The sequence below is a fragment of the Pipra filicauda genome, unplaced genomic scaffold, assembly GCF_003945595.2.
Source record: "Pipra filicauda isolate LSUMZ 115617 unplaced genomic scaffold, ASM394559v2 scaffold1_size10287979_pilon, whole genome shotgun sequence".
NCBI classification, from domain to species: domain Eukaryota; kingdom Metazoa; phylum Chordata; class Aves; order Passeriformes; family Pipridae; genus Pipra; species Pipra filicauda.
Window position 1 is genome coordinate 4,684,929 of NW_024104310.1, and position 17,463 is coordinate 4,702,391.

Below are 17,463 nucleotides of genomic sequence, written 5' to 3' on the forward strand. Positions count from 1 at the left end.
GAGCGCATCACATTATGCTCCTTTTATATTCAGTGAAAAGAAAGAAGAGTTTTCGTTTCAAGTCCTCTGCCTATCTGTGTGCTTGGACTGGACTTTATGTGTGGGTGGTTGTTGTAGAAGTTGTTATCCCTCCCATGCCCTGAAGGGAATCTGGAAGCTTGTTCCAGGTGCAGTTCTTGGTCAAATGAGCCCATCAGGCCCACGCAAAGCTTACTTTTGAGTGAGAACAATGGAGAGTAGGGAAGGGAGGGGGCACACAGGCTTTGGCTTAGAAACTTGTAAGGCAAGAAACTTGGAAGAACTGCTGGCTGTGGTCATGTCATGGACTAGAGTCGTGTCACTGTGCATGACTGCCTTTGTCAGACTGGCCTATAGAAACCCTGAAGGGTTTCTTTATTACTTGTCACCAAGTAGTGAGTTAAGAATTAAGCTGCATGACTAAACAAGTTTATCTGAGGAGTTTGTCTTTGCCTCCTGCAGCCCATTGCTCAGCTCCTATGGAGAAAGAAAGAAAGAAAGAAAGTAAGAAAGAAAGAACAGCTGGGAAGAGTTAGGGGACAGGGTAAACTTGAGGGCACTCATGGGGCCAAGACTGAAGACTTTGAGGATTTGAAGACTTTGAGGGTTCGAAGACTTTGAGCCACTGCAGTACTGCATGGACCTCCTGTGGTCAATGGAAACAAGACACTGTGCTCAGCCCTGGAGACAGAGCAGGATGGGCAGAGGGCTTCCTACAGTGCTTTGCCCTGCCCAGCTGCCCAGCACAGGGGTGTCAGCCTTGGGTGCGGGAGGTACCATTTCTGAGGAATGGCTCTGGTACTGGGGGTTCCCCACTGAAAGGAATGGGGAAGCTTGATGCCTTTAGAGTACAAGCAAAACCACTTCCTTGTCCCACCCTTCTACAGAAATGTCACAAATAAAGATACAGGTCACAGTTTGTTGTATGAACTGGAAGAGAAGTGATACTTCTACTGCTTTCAGCTTTGGTCCTGCATACAGCCCTATGCCATGACCAGCAAAGCTGGTTCCTCACAGTGCAAACCCTGGCACATGAAGTTAGCCCTTGGCCTAACTGGTTTGATTCTTGTCAGCCCTTTTTCATATTGTCATGTTTATCTGGTCTAGTTGCATTGTTATGTGAACACTATAAAAATTACAGGGGGAAATAAAATTTTCAAGAGACAAATGTAGGTGATGCTACAATTACTGTAGGCACTGCTTTCAGGTTTCTGTTCTGTACCATAAAAGCATCTCTAACTGTTTAATAAGTTTTATTTCAGTGTTCAGCAGTTGGGCTGCTTTTGGCTTGGATAGAGTTCATTTTCTTCACAGTAGCTGCACCTGTTTTTTCTCTTTGTTTGACAAATATAGTAATGGAATTTAAGTTGAGAAAAATGCCAGGTTTTATTTAGCTTTTGTATTCTTGTCGCTGCAGCCTCTGCCTTTGAAGTCCAGAACTAGCAATGAAAGAGCCTTTGACAGTTCCAGATTCAGAACTTCTCAGCAGCAGATATGTCCAGACAGGCCACGAGTTTCTTGTGGTCACATGGGTACTGTGGAATGGGCTCTGGGACACTCAGATAAATGATTCAGGGAAAGAGCAAATGATGCACAGAGGGGCTGCCAGTCTGGATTACATCCCAGGTCAGACAGGCTTGTGATATCCAGTGTTAGTGTGCCAAGTGTCTACATATCACTTAACCTCTCTTTGAGGACCTGTTTCTACAAATTCTTGGGGTTTTTTCTGCCATTTCTTGCCTAAAAACACACAGCCTCAAGTTTATTGTTCATTGCTCATTGGTCTCCCCAGAAGCAGCAATCCCAGGCAGTGTTGAAGCCACTTCTGTTGGTTTAAATTCAATACTATTTTTTCCTTGGTTTCTACCAGTGGATTCAAGCTGTGAAACACAACTGGGACATTTAAAAGATGAAGATAGACATTCCTTCTTTTGCGTGCTGGTCCTGGTTTTGGCTGAGATAGAGGTAATTTTCTTCTTAGTAGCTGGTACAGTTTTGGATGTGGTATGAGAATAAAGTTGATAACAAACTGATGTTTTTGTTGTTGCTTCTGGTCCTTACTCTAAATCAAGGGCTTGTCAGTTCCCCATGCTCTGCCAGTGAGCAGGTGCACAAGAAGATCACGGCCAGGAGAGCTGACCTGAAATAGTCAAAAGATTGTTCCATACCCTAGAACATGATGCTCAGTATACAAACTGGGAGGATTGGCCTGGAGCCACTGATTGCTGCTCAGGGATGGGACAGGTCAGAGAGTGGTGAGGAACTGTACTGTGTGTGACTAGCTTTTCTTGGGTTTTATTTCCCTCTCTCTCTCTCCTCTTTTCATTACTATTAATTATATTATTATTACTATTACTATACTTTACTGTATTTCAATTATTAAACTGTTTTTATCTCAACCCATGAGTTTTACCTTTTTTTGACTCTCATCCTCATCCCACCAAGGAAGTGGGGAGGATTTAGCAAGTGGCTATCTGGTAGTGGCCAGCTGGAGTTAAACCATGACAGTGCTAAAATCAATCATTTCTGAAAAGCACCAACAAAGCTGACATTTCATGGGCAGGTAACGTGGCAAGTCCAGAGAGAGCAACTGACTTCTTTTATTCAGCTGCTCAGCTGTGTTTTCTATGGACAATTTGAGGTATTCATTTCAAGTGGAGAAAAGAGGTGTAATTCCAGTCCTCCTCTACAGGGAGGAGCAGTCTGTATTTGCATAAGTCATTAGAGACCTTGTTTCTCATAAACCTATCCCTCCTCTGCCCCATATGTTCCCAAATTCACCAGCTGCTTCTCATTTGCATAGAGATGATAAAAACAGGAGGTTTCACTTCTTCATAATTCTGCATATATTTAAGGAGCACAGATATCGAACAGTCTCTTTGCTGATGTGATGTAAACATCCTCTGAAGCAAATTTAATTAACCCCAATTGATTTTTAACCAAGTCAGTCTTCTGAGTAAACTCATGAAGACTGCTCAACTGATGAATGATCAGCTTGGTAAATAGACCAAAAAAACTGAGCTGGGTTTGCAACCAAAGTATGGACTATCTGTTCTGATTTACCACACTAGTATTTATAGCATATAATCTATGAAATATAGCCATAGTACTCACTCATAAATGTCAACAAGAGTTATCAAAACTGTTCCTATCATGGTACCTTTAACTCTAGTGTTCGGTAACTCTAGTGTTTCCATGTATTTTAAGTCCTTCTGTCTACCTGAGGAGATACATGTCTCAAGTTATGACAAACCGCTGTCCCTCACCCTGAGACTACTGACTTTATGACCCCCAAAATATTTGGATGTGGGGCGAAGTCACAGCCCCACAAATGAAGTTTGAGGAGTGTGGAGTGTTGCGGGGTGTTGGGCCGTTTTCCACGGGAGCAGTGAAGCTAACTAAATAGTTCCCATGGACACAGCCTTGAGCTGTGTGGCTGAAGTGCAGGTGCGCATTCCTCAGTGTTTTTGTGGAAATATGTTTGTGTTGTGTGTGGGGGAAAGTAGAAGTAGGAGAACCTAATAAAAGGCTGCCTACTGCGCTGAGCAGACAGACATCTCTTTGTCTCACCATCCTCATGTGTCGTCTGTCCTTCTTCCCCCTTTCAAGCCAAGACCCTTCGATGGATACCCAGCGACATTTGGATATGTGTGTTCTGCCCCCATGTCACGAATTCCAAATGTCTTGTGGCTACATGAGAAAAATATATGACTTCCACAGTATCTTCTTCCCACCAGAGAGTGCCCTGGGAATTGCTGCGTATTCATTTCTAGTCTAAACACCAGCTAATGAGGAGCTTACCATTAAGCTCCTCCCTTTTTAAATCCCCCTTTTAAATCCCCTTTTTAAAAACATAACCTCATGTTTGAAGACCTGAGCTATTTTATTTGCTGTTGTGCTGCTGTGAAAAAAATACCTTGTTGCTAATCACAGGCCATCTCTTGTGTTTTTAAACCTTGTGAGCTGTCCAGGGGAGTTTTCACTCACACCATTAGCTGTGAGTAAAAATCTTAGCTTCAGCAGGTCTAACCAGTTTATTAAGGCCTTCAATTTGCTGGAATGCAGCTTCAGGCAGCAAACTGTAAACAGGTTTTTCTCTAAATAACATTTAAGGCAAGTGAAGTCCTTATTCATTGAAATTGTTGGGAACAAATTTTTTGGCAAAAAATATTTCTCATACGCGTACTAGTCCTATCTTGAAAACTTGTCTTTTCTCAAATAGGTCTCCCTTAAAACCATGCTGACACAGCAACTATGGTGCTGCTTAGTGGGTAGTGTCTTCATCTGGAAGTTCCACGTGGATTTGAGCAGTTTCCAAAGAAGCAGATTCATTCTGCTGAATTTGCTCAGTGTGATCTTGGCTACAAAGAGATTCCACACTGTCCCCATAGCCACATCCAGCCTCAGTACCCACTGCAGGAGGTGAAGGCACAGATAATGTTGCCCTGTACCCTTCTGCCTTTGTAGCAGAGCCTTTAGCTGACAGCTAAAGAACTGCTAATCCGAAAATGACAGTAAAAATAGACGAGGAAAGTTTCTACATGCAAACTTTACACGTGATTACATGGAAATATAATCCAGTCATCACCACTGCTACCTATGGCACTTCCAGGATACAGAGCCAAGAAGCTTTACAAGGCAAAACATGGGGTAAATTCCTGGAAACCAAAGGAACAACTGCATGCTCACTGGGCAGGCTTCCACAACTTACGAAAACCAATGTTATTTACTTCATGGAGAACAGGATTAGAATCTCCATGCTAGAAGTTTGATTTAAAGTTTCAGATTCTGCAGTAACATACTTACTCAACAGAAAGACAGCTCAGACTGTGCAACTTTTTCCCTGTATACATAATATTTTTATATCAAATCTTTCCAATAGTGTTTCCATCATATTACTTTTGTCCATTCCCAGAAATTATCAGTTCCACCACCTATTGGCTTTACTACTTAAAAAGCAGAAAAACCAGCTATTTCCTCCTCACTTCACCTATGGAAATAAAGGTACATTATGTCAATATGAAACATTGCATTCTCTGGCTTTCCTAATGGTTTGGCAATAAATTGTATCAATAACAAGAAATTGCATTTCTGCCCAGGAGCCTCTTCTTCATGTTCTGAGTATTGAAAAGAAACCCATCACGTGGATGAAGTCCTCCTTTACTCTTGTATTAAAGATGCAAGGGTGTGTTTCTAAACCATCACTGTGGCTCAGGTGGTTTCTTCAGTTGTCATCTGTGGCACAAGCATAGACAAGCTACTCTTCTGCTGTGGCCTGATACTTATAGACTTGACGTAACACCATAATGAATTTTGTCTGACATTTCCCATACTCAGCCCTGTGTCCTGTGGCACAGACATCTGCCAAATACAGGCCAGAAGGATACAAATTTTCCATCCATGCCTATGCAGGTTGAATTTCTGTGAATATTCAACAAAATCAGTTTGGTTGTCTCCAAGAGAGCATGATGTGAATCAACTACCCTGGATTCCTCCTGCTGCCAGTGGTAAAGCAGGTATTTTAGAGAGGGGAGTCATCAGGCCTCATTCAAATTTATTGAATCTTTGTTTCTTGGATGGGATTTTTTTGTGTGTATGTGTGTGTGTGGAGTGTGTGTGATTAACTTTGCATCGAGGATGTCACACTCTACTAAATCCATCCTTGAAAATTATAGAAGAACAAGTCAACTGCTTTCTTGCTGTTTCACATGCTGTTATCAAAATAGTAAAACTAACACTGCAGCTGTAAAGAGCAGCCTGTCTGCTCTGTGAGGTATATCAGCTATTGTCATCTCTGCTAGGGATTTAATATAAAGTACTATTCTCACCCTAGACTAATCTGTAATGATTTGATCTGAGCTGAAGAAACTAACTGAAGAGGGTCTGTGTTTGAAGTAGTAAAAAAGACGGTCATCTAATGAACTCCAGGTGGTATATAAAGTCACAGGTAATGACTGCATGCATGGAAACTGTATTCTGTGTTTGACTGATGCATAGGATTCACTTTAAGTTTGCAATAGAAAATGGTTTCTTAAAAGTATAAAATGATGTCTTACACTCAGATGTGAAACGGAATATGATGTTCTCACTTTTAACCAAGATACTTTTAAAAGTACTCTGGAATTTCCAGAATTGGCTTTCTTATACATAAGTATCATTAAATTTGTCTCTCTGGGCACTTCAGTCAAAAGTTTGGGGTAGGTCTTCCCTTAGAGCATAAAGGGTGGTCAAAAGGAGTGTAAAGGGGAAAGAGGGAGATAAGTCACAGGCTTCTGAACTGATCTTTTTTTTTTTCCCAAGGCTCTATGCAATGTGGTGGTGTCAAACGTTGTCCAAGATTTGAACTGATGGAAATGGTCAAATCCATCTGCCAGTGGATCTCACAGAATCACAGCAGGCTGGGAGAGACCTCCAGGGGGCATCTGGACTAACTCCCTGCACAAGCCAGGACACTGAGAATCTGTTGCCCAGGACCATGTCCAAAGGGCTTTTGAATATCTCCAAGGATGGAGACTCCACAACCTCCCAGGGCAAACTGTGCCAATGCTTGGTCAGCCTTATGATAAGGAAGTCTTTCCTGGCATTCAGAGGGAACCTCCCATGTTTCAGGCTGTGCCTGTTACCTCTGGTTTTGTCAATAGGCACCATAGAAAAGAGGCTGGATCTGCCCCCTTTGCACCCTCCCCTCATGTATTTATATCCATTAATAAGATACCCCTGAGCCTTCTCTTCTCCCTGCTGAACAGTTCCCAGCTGCCTCAGCTTTCCTCATATGTGAGGTGCTCCAGCCCCTTCATCATCCAAACAGCCTGAGGGGTCTGAAGAATGTTGCTGTAGCTTCCCAAGGATCCTGCAAAATGTATGTCTCGTTTTGTTATTAAAGTCACCATTTCTTATAACTGCCTCTGAGATCACAGATGCAAACACTAAGTAGCAGAGTCAGGACTAAATTCTACCAACACCATGGGAATACCCTATTAAGATGTGTCTTAATCTGTTGACCACAGTAATTAAAACATTTACATGGATCCATTTAAGATACAGCATTTTTACTTTGCAGTGATAATCAATGTTTATAAGGTATGACTGAGGGAAGCCTTTATCAGCAACATTGACACTATCAACTGAATACCTACTTCTCTGGGATATTATCTAAAGAAGAAAACAACTGTCTTCATAGGATCCTGTGGTTTGGCTGCCTGGGCTCAAGACCAAGGTAACTCAGCTGGGACCATGGGGAGAGACTCCCAGAGGCACTGCAGGGAGGCCATGGCCACAGCCAGCCCTGGTCTCAGGGAAGTCACCTGGCCCCTGCCAGAGCTATGGCCACCACCGTGTCATGGTCCAGCCACAGGCTGCCTTTGGCCTCTGACCCGGGTGCAGAACACACCTGCGGGCAGACGTGGATGTTATCAGGCATTATATGATCCAGGCAAAACAAGAAACAGGCATTGGTTTACTTGCAGGAAAGTGAATTTATTAGTTCAGCCTACAAGCTCCTATTATGCAACAGGAGGATGTTTTCATGAAGTGCCTGAGGAAAAAATGCATCCATGAGCACATTTTGCAAACAAACATTACAGCTCTTTGCCAATTATTCTGTATCTATGTTGCTTCTGTTTGGAACATATCTGACTAATTGCATTTATGATTGTACTCAGAGAAGAAGAGACAGGTGTTTTAGCAGTTTGTCTAAATGTTATATCACTTCAGGCTCTGACTGGAAAAATTAATAGTTTTCCAAGTCCTGTGCCAGAGTCATGACTATCTGATTAGTGAATATGCATCCTGCTAATGGGATGCTTCCTCTGATAACAGTATTGAGAATTTGGAGCCTGAGGGCACAGAATCATTAAAAATATCCCTGTGTAGTTAAATATCTAAGATTAATTGCAAAGACCAAACATTGTCACTAAAAGCCTTCTGTGAAACACAGATATGGATTTTTTTTTTACAAGTAATTTATCTAATTACAATTCAGATTTTGAGCAGAACATCATTTTTCAGAAGGCAATGACAGCTACAGCTCTCTTCAATCATGTTTGATAGCAGCTGATGAAGGAAGAAACACTTTTAAAACCACTTAAACTAAACTGGCTGAACACCAGATCCCAGAGGGTTGCATTCAGTGGCACAGGGTATAGTTGGAGGCCTGTCATTAGTGGTGTCCTCCAGGGTTCAATACAGGGCCCAGTATTTTTTAACTTATTCATCAATGACTTGGACGAAGGGGCAGAGGCCTCCTCAGCAAGTTCTCTGAGGACACAAAGCCGGGAGGAGTGGCTGATACCCCAGAGTGCTGTACAGTCCTTCAGAAGGACCCTGACAGGTTGGAGAGACGGGCAGAGAAGAACGGTCTGAAATTCAACAAGAGCAAATGCAGGGTCCTGCACCTGGGGAGGAATCACCCCATGCACTAGGACAGGCTGAGGGCCAACCTGCTGGAAAACTTTGTGGAAAAGGACCTGGGGGTCCTGGTAGACAACAAGCTATCCAGGAGTCATCTGTATGCCCTTGTGGCCAGGAAGGCCAACGGAATCCTGGGGAACATTAGGAGGAGCATTGTCAGCAGTTTGAGGGAGATGATCCTGCTCCCCTACTGAGCCCTGGTGAGGCCACATCTGGAGTGCTGTCCAGTTCCTGGCTCCACAGTACAAGAGTGACATGGAGCTCCTGGAGCAGGTCCAACAGAGAGTGACAAAGATGATTAAGGGACTGGAGCATCCCTTACAAGGAAAGGCTGAGGGAACTGGGCTGTTCAGCCTCAAGAAGAGTGAAAGGGGCCCTCATCAATGTCTAGAAGTATCTGAAGGTGGGGTGCCAAGAGGATGGAGCCAGGCTCTTCTCAGTGGTGCCAAACAATAGGACAAGAGATAATGGGAAGAAACTGATGCACAGGAAGTTCCACCTGAACATGAGGAAGAATTTCTCTACTGTGTAGGTGACCAAAAACTGGAACAGGTTGCCCAGAGAGGTTGTGGACTCTCCCTCACTGGAGAGATTCAAGAACCATCTGGACACAATCCTGTGCCGTGTGCTCTAGGATGACCCTGCTTGAGGCAGGGAGGTTGGACCAGATGACCTACTGTGGCCCCTTCCAACCTGACCCATTCTGTGAGTCTGTGAAATCAGAGGCATAAGTAAGAACTGCAAGGTCCTGTTTATCTGTTCCATTTATGATGTTTGGTAGTATAGAATGGCATTCAGGACTTTGTCACTGCTCCTACAGCACTACATGTTGCTTCCATGTTTTTGCAGTCCATTCTGTTGCTTATGGGTAACTTTGCCTTCTCCTGCTGGTTGCTGCTTTCAGGATGTCAAGCATATCTCTGAGCTATTGTGTCATCTGTGTATATTTTCCAGGCTATTTTTCTGGTCATATCTCCCATGTGTTTGTCAGATACAAATGAAAGAGTAGTCAGTGCTCTGCCTTACCCCACATTACAGACTGCTGCTGTCAGAACAGTCAATTCTAATTGCCTTTGGTGTAGATGAAAATCACTTTGCAGAGCATTTTTGAAGATCAGGCTTCTCACTATATTTCTGGGGAATGGCAATGATCCTGGTTTTGTTCAAAGATTCTGACCTTTGGAACATTTATGGCAGATTCACAGAAGCAGTCCAAAGCAAAACACATAGAAGAGATAAGGTCCTTCAGCAATACCTCAGAATACAAGTGGTTTCACAGCACTGGCTGAACAGGGATTGCTTTGGTAAGAGAAAGCCAAAAAGCAGCACTGGCTGCAGCCAGCCAAAATTGGTGCTTCAGTCTCACAGAATCAGACCCGTCTTTATCAAGACTAAAATCAATAGGTTCGGTCACTACTGCGCAGTGTGGAGATGTCTGAGAGATTCTCATCCATGTAACATACCTCTAACATACCTTTAATCTACTCCTGCTGTGCAAAGCAGCCCCATTATGCTACTGCTTTCCCCTTGACATCAGTGCTGCAAGGTTCCCGTGTTTTTGAACAGGGAACAGCACAAGCAACAAGGACAACAAATGTTGTGTTTCTCTGCTTTGTGATTTGCCTGGCTATTGGTCAGGCTCTGCCACACCAGAACCACTCTGGATTTAAAATCCTCCCTGTGCCTTTCCACATATGTATGTATGTATGTGTGTATATGTATACGTACACTGCTGCTTCTCACTTCATTACCATGCTTTCCTCCAAAATGTTTAGGCAAGGTCACAAGGATCTCTGCCCATACAAAACCATAAACTCAGAACAACTCAGGTAGTTGGGGACATGACTGAAGAAGTGGTTGGGGACCACCAGCATGGACTTTGCACAGACATATGCTGCCTGACCAGCCTGATTACTTTGAAGAATGAAAAGACTGAGACAAGAAAAAGAGAATTGTTATGCAGCTTGATTCCATCAAGGCTTTCAGCACAGTGTCCCAGTGCATCATTGTAGCCAAATTGAAGCTACATAGATTGAAAAAGAGGACTATAAGTTGGGTGAAGTATTCATGGGACTGAGAGGCCTAAAGGGTAATATTGGCAGTGCAAGTCCTTCTGGCAGCGAGTCACTAGAAGCATCCCACAAGCTCTTTATTAACAGTCTAGCCAACATCAGGTTAGGTGAGAGCATTTGACACATTGAAAGGGAGGGCCACTATTTGGAGCGACAAATACTCTACAGAATCTTCATTATTTTCAACCATGGTGAATGCAAGGTCTTGCACCTGGGGTGGATTAGCCCCCGCACTTGTTTGGCACATGAGACAGACTAAGCCCCAGCATTACAGGCTGAGGAATGACTAGTTGCAGGGCAGCCTGGATGAAAAAGACAGGGGGGTCCTGATGAGCAGTGTACTAAGCACGAGTTGACCGTGCACGCTGACCACGATGAAGGGTCACAGCCAGCTGGACTGTATCAGCAGGAGCATAGCCCATAGATTGAAGGAACTCGTTGCATGTCTCTGGCGTAAGGTAAATCACCAGTATACACACCTTATTCCCATATTAAGAAAATATAAACAAAATTTCCTTCAGTGTGTTTGAGGAAAAGTCTCTATTTTCTCACTGGAGCAAAAGCAGGGCAGATATTAGGGTTAGGAAAATTTAAACTAGGACAGAATATGAGAGACTGAAAATTAAAATAAGATAAAGACACACTGTAGGTTTGGATTTTTAAATTTTTTAAATATTATTTTTTATTTGGGCTTTAATAAAAATCAGTTAATTCATAAAGAAAAACATTTGCTTTACTGTATGCTTTGCAACTGGTAAATTGTTAATATTTTCGAAGACTTAAAGAAAACATTAGGTTTTTGAAACTCATAACATCATAAGTCTTTCAAAAACATGCTGTATTTATAAACACTTGATAATACTAAAAAAAGTGATACATTAAGAACACAGAATGACAAAAATGTTGATAATTTTATGCTCTTTTACTTGTATAGTCACCACTTAGAGATACAAACATACGAATATAATCATAACTTGAATAGTTTAAAAAATGCAATGTGCATTAAACATACAAATTCACCAAATGAAAATGTGTAACTATTACTCTACTTATTTCCAGCTAAAACTATTGAAAATCAAGGTAAAAAAATACTAAACGTAACAAGGAAAACAATTGACTGAGATTAATGCAGCTAATGCAATGACAGAAGAACCTGGTATGGAGTCTCCTGAATCATTGTAAAAGAGTACATTCAGCATCACCAGATGTTCTACCCATCTGCAATGACATCTTCTGAGATGCTACAAAGGTCTGGGTATCTTCAAAGTTACACAATTCCTGGAGGACAAGATTCCTACAGCCGGCTCTCATTTTCTACACTTTCGATTGCACCGTTCTTCTTCTCAACTACTCCATTTGCATTGCTTGTTTCTTCTAAAACTACCACTAAACTTGACAGAGTTGTGTGAGGATCAAGCAGTTTCAGAAGAGGTATGTCCACCTTTCTCTCTTGAAACACACGGTTCTGAATTGTCATAGCTAACATAGAGTCTATGCCCAAAGATGAAAGTGGTGTATTCATGGTTAGTTCCTCGGGGTTCAGTCCAGTGAGGTCACTCACCAGGGAGGTGATGTAGTCTTCCGATTTGAGAAAGGCAATATCTGGGACTTGAGTTTCCTCAGGAGTTTCAAGCTTGTTCCTGAAATCTTCTGACATAAGTGATATGAAGCGAGTTTTGAGTGAACTTATTCGAGTAAAAACATGATGATATAAAGCTTGAAAGTTCAATTTGACGACAGCTTGCTGTGGGTTATTCGTAAGTAAGCTTTTCCTGAGATACTCATGAATTTCATGCACTTGCAGAATGTCTATGCCCTTGGATCTCAGAATGCTCTGGATGTGGTTCTGATTGAGCAGAATGCCAAGATTCAAAGCACCCCAGTTAATGGATTGGCCTGAAAGCCCACGGTTCCTCCTGTAGAGGCAGAAGAGATCCAGGAAAGAGTTTGCAGCTGCATAGTTTGTCTGGGTGGCATTGCCCAGAAAGGAAGCAACAGAGGAGTAGCACACAAAGTAGTCAAGCTCCTGGCCTCTGGTAGCCCAATGAAGATTTAGAGTCCCTGCTACTTTTGGGCTCAGCACTTTCTGAAAGTCAGCCAAGGTCAGAACTTCAAGGTGGCCATCGTGTAAAGCAACAGCACCTTGAAATACACCTTTGATCGGACTCCCCACAAAGGTGTTTGCAATGGACTTGAAAGCTTTCTCAACATCACCGGTCAAAGTCACGTCACACTGCACAAACGCTACTTTGCTCCCTTTGTACTGCTGCTGCAAAGCCTTCATCTCTTCTTGCTTCTCATTGCTCAGAATTCTCCTGGAGAGTATTGCAATACACCCTCCTCCATTCTCGGCTATGAATTTCACCGTTTCAAAGCCGAGTCCAGTGAGCCCTCCCACTACTACATAAACAGCATTCTGCTTAAACAGCTGCTTCTGGGGTTCGTACAACGGTATGTCTGATAGCATGCTGATGTCCTTCTGCCTTCTCAGTACAGCAAGGGGGACAGAAGTGCACGTGAAATAGGACATCACAGAGTTTAGCCTTTCAAAGTTCTCCGCCTGCTGAAAAACGGAACCTGAGAGACGTCTAAACCGTTTCATATCCATGGAACTGACCCAGACATGTACAGTCTTCTGCAATTCCTTTAGAGGTGCTTTCTGGAAAACGCTGGCAAGGGTAAGGATGTGGAAGCTGATGTTTTCATGACCAATTTCACTGACATTCTGGATACATTCAGACTGTCGATTGCCACACACGATCACCACATCTTTAAGAAAGTACATGTGGGCCAGATCCTCCCAAGACAGTCTGTTGACAGGAGGAAGAACAACAAGGGCATTGCACAGGTTTATATACTGGAACTTATCAGGAGTGGGCCTTGCAAGGACTGTTCTCCAACCCATCTCTTCTGCTGCTGCACAAAGAACATGGCACAAAACCGATAATGGCTCTGTAGTAATAATCCCCAGTGTTCTGCCATGTTTCCCCTTGGGTAATCTCTGAGTGAAGATTTCCCAGGCAATGATGAAGTAGGACACACAAGGGACATTCTGGAAGAATGGGAATTTCTTTACATTGAAACAAACTATTCCTGGAATCCGAACCCTGGATGATGCAGCAGTGGGATAACATGAAACCACGTGATCTCCCACTTTCACTTTTTTCACATCAGTTCCTGTTGCTGTTACTGTGCCACTGAAATCAAGAGCTAAAAGTCTGTGTTTGTCTCCTGCTTGCGAGTTCCAATACAGTGTATTACCAAAGTTGCAACTAGAAACACTAATGGGAAAATAATCTTCTGAGTGGACACAAATTTTATCCACTTGAATTTCAACACTCTGTTTGTCAAGCTGAGTAGCAGTGCTGGTGGATAGTTCACCAGACAAGTCTTTCGCTGTGTACGGATCAGACGTGTACAAAGTGAACGTCTGTGACTTCTGGAGAGATCTTACAGGTTGGATGTAATCTGCATCTATAAAAGGTGTGTGTCTGATTTCAGACACATAAATTCTTCCTTGGCTGATGCAAACTTCTGGATAATCCCCACCTCTGCATTTGACAAGAACATCTGCTAGCACTGAGATGTCCAGGGAACTGCAAGAGCTGAGGTCAATCAACTGAAATGTGATTTCTGGAACTTCAACAACGCAAGTTCTGGTCATGCCATACAGTACAAACCCACTGTTAACGTGGTCTACGTATCTCTCTGTTGTTCTGTAAGTGATCACTCTGACTGAACAGCGGGACATTTTCTCTCTTAATGCCACCACTACTTGGCGATAGGCTTCACAACACTTTGCCAACTGATCTACCACTTTGCTTGGGAAATCTTCATTTAACTTTTGAATTCCCCACAGGAAGAGAATTTCATCATAATCCTCAACCTCTGCTCTCATTTTATTCATTGTGCGGCCTTCCAAGGGGGCTTCCCAATCTTCATACATAACATATCTTGAAGCAGGATGCAAGTACTTTTTGAGCTGCTCAGCTATCCCAAATTTGTCTGCAAACACTAGGACTCTGGGCTTAACCCCCAGATGTCCAATTGTCTGTGAAAGAGAGACTTCCTTCCACTTGTTTTCAAACAGGAACTCGTTGTCTCTGGAAGACGCTTCTTTCATGAAAGTGATGGCAACGTGCTTGAGCTCAGCCAAAACAGAGCCATGTTTGTCCAAAAAGCATCCACAGACCTCTAGGCAGTTCCCAGTGGACTTGCTTGTTCTCATATATATCATCATTTCTTCCTCCAGCGGCCGGAGCACCACCAGGCTGCGTATCCCTGAAGGAAAACCTGCTCTGGACTGGAATGTCCTTGAGGTCAAGACAGCAGTCATCTGCAGAAAACAGTCCAGCAGCACTGGGTGGATACAGTAGCTGTACATCTCTCTGACGGTCTCCTTGTTCACCTTTACGCTTGTTATAGCTTCCTTTAGTTCCTGGCAATAATGCACATCACTGAGCTGCCTAAATATGGAGCCATACTGAAAGCCAACCTGAGACAGTGCTTCATAAACCTCCTCTCTGCTAATCACTGATCTGCACCTTTGATAGATGTCTTGGAAGGAGATGGTGCTTTCTTCTACCACAGCTTCAGGCCCCTTTGCCACTTGGCCGGCAGCATAAACTGCATTGGAGGAAGAGAGGATCTCAAAGGCTGTCACATCTTTTTGCAGACTCAGCTTGATACTCAACACTTGGGAACTCTGAGTGAGAACACAGGGTGCAGAAAAAACAATACTCAGCTGGCAAGTACTCAGAGGTACTTTAGGCCTTGAGCTGCTCATCACAGAGGCCAGACCAAGCTCTGCATAAAAAGCACCGGGGACTAAGGCCACCCCATTGTTCTTGTGCTCGTATAAGTATGGTGTTGTGTCCTGAGACAGCAGGCAGCCAAACTCCATGTTGTCACTGTTTATGCCATAAATCAAAGGATGACTGGCGCTGACACCTCTTTGGTTTGCTTGTTGATGGGCATTCAGAAAAGCCATGAGTTTTTGGCGATCAAATTGATAGCGTGGAATGGCCACCGGAACACTTTGATACCCATTATAGAAGTGCTGCCACTTGGGATTATATCCCAGTTCAAACAGATTTCCTACCAGGGTGAGGAGCGTCTGATATTCTGCATCAGTTTCCAAAGAGGAGAACACCTTTGTGCCTTTTCCTAGAGTTTCCTTTATGCTTCGCTGCAATGCTCGGTGAGGACTTATTTCCACAAACACCACGTTTTCCCTGTCTCTAGCTGCACTTTGGATGGCTTGACTGAAAGCAACAGGCTCACGAGTATGCCGGGCCCAGAATTTGCCACGAGCAAAGTCATTTTCAGATGCAGCCACCCCTGTCAGCGTTGAAATCACTTCAATTTCCCCCTTCTGCTTTCCTAAAGGCTCTATCTTCTCCTCCAGCTCCTCAAGTATCATATCCATGCTGGGGCTGTGGTACGCAGCTGGGACATTTAAAACATGAAGGAAGATGTTTCTCTGTCTGAAAGCTTGAGCTAACTCTCTCTGGACAGTTTCCACTGAGTCTACATTCCCAGACAAGGTGCAGGAAACTGGGCTGTTGAAAGCAGCAATGCAGACCTTTCCCGAGTAGGGATGCAGACGTTCAGCAATCTCTTGAACGGGGATGTTTCCAACCACCAACATTCTGCCACTGGCAGTCTTTGCCTGCAGCCTGCTCCGGTGATAAATCACTTGGACTGCATCTGCCAGGGAAAGGTACCCAGCAATATGCGCAGCGGCAACTTCCCCCACCGAGTGGCCAACAACAGCAACAGGCTTAATGCCCCAGTACTTCAGGAGGGAAGCTATGGCAACCTGCAGGGTAAAAAGCAAGGGCTGGGAGAGCTCTGGCTTCAACAAATCCTGTGGGCTATGATCCCTTGCTGGCAGGACGCTGACGGCAGTGTGTTGCCGAAAAAGGTCTTCTATTTCCTTACACTTGTCTCTGAACACTGGCTCTGAGCTCAGCAGAGCCTCGCTGAACTCCTTCAGCGTTACGCCGTTGCCACAGAACACGAACACCAGCTGTGGTTCCACCTTGGACATGGCAGGGTCAGTGCTGGCTGACTTAAGCTCTTGCTGCAAGTGTTGGAGGGAATTTGTGACAAACGCTTTCCGGTACCTGTAGTTGGCATGGCTTCTTCTGCAGGCAGAGGTATAGGCCAGGCTTGGGAGAGTCACAGAGTTTCTTGTGCTCAGCTGCTCAGCTGTGTCAGCCATTGTCATCTGAAGGGACTTACTTGATGCTGCTGACAGCAGAAATAATTCAAGGGGCCTCTTAAAGGCAGGAAGAGGCTCTGGCTGCTTGACCTGCCTGACTACAATGTGAGCATTGGTTCCTCCAAACCCAAAGCAGTTGATGCCAGCTACTCTTCCATACTCACTGGATTCTTCCCAGGGCTCTACAGCTGTGGCAACAGCAAGGTTTAATTCCTCTGTATCGATGCTGCTCATCTCCTTTGAGTAATGCAAGGATGGAACAATCTTTCCATGATGCATCATCAGAAGCACTTTGATTAACCCGGCTGCTCCGGCAGCTGATTCGGTGTGCCCAATATTTCCTTTCACTGAACCAATTTTCAGAATGGAAGCTCGGGAAGACCTGTTTTTACCAATGACATTACCTAAGCTTTCAGCCTCAATAGGATCTCCAGCAGCAGTTCCTGTACCGTGCGCTTCAATGTACTGCACAACTGAGGGATCGACACGACTTCCATAAATGCTGCGCAGTAACTTCTCTTGCTCTGTTGGAGACGGTCTTGTGATCGGAGTCGTGGACCTACCGTTCTGATTTACTGCACTGATGTTTATCACACCCCAGATTTTGCTGTAGTCTTCCTTTGCCTGTTTCATAAAAATTAAATTATTTTTAATTAACTCATGCTCTCTCTGTGGAGGACAGAACAAAACAACACAACAAGAACAGACAGAGTATGATGCTAACTTCTAACTGTGTGA

At 43.8% G+C, this 17,463-nt stretch overlaps 1 protein-coding gene across 14 annotated transcripts in view; it reads right to left on the reverse strand.

The window, feature by feature from the left end:
- Window positions 1-11,195: 11,195 nt before the first annotated feature.
- Window positions 11,196-17,463, reverse strand: part of LOC113986010 (highly reducing polyketide synthase cm3B-like) — a 36,293-nt gene continuing 30,025 nt past the window's right edge. For all 14 annotated transcript variants that reach the window (XM_039380680.1, XM_039380679.1, XM_039380687.1 and 11 more), the window contains one exon: window positions 11,196-17,349. In XM_039380680.1, coding sequence (XP_039236614.1) covers window positions 11,794-17,349 — 5,556 coding nt within the window. In that variant the 3' untranslated portion in view covers window positions 11,196-11,793. The remainder of the gene's footprint in view (window positions 17,350-17,463) is intronic.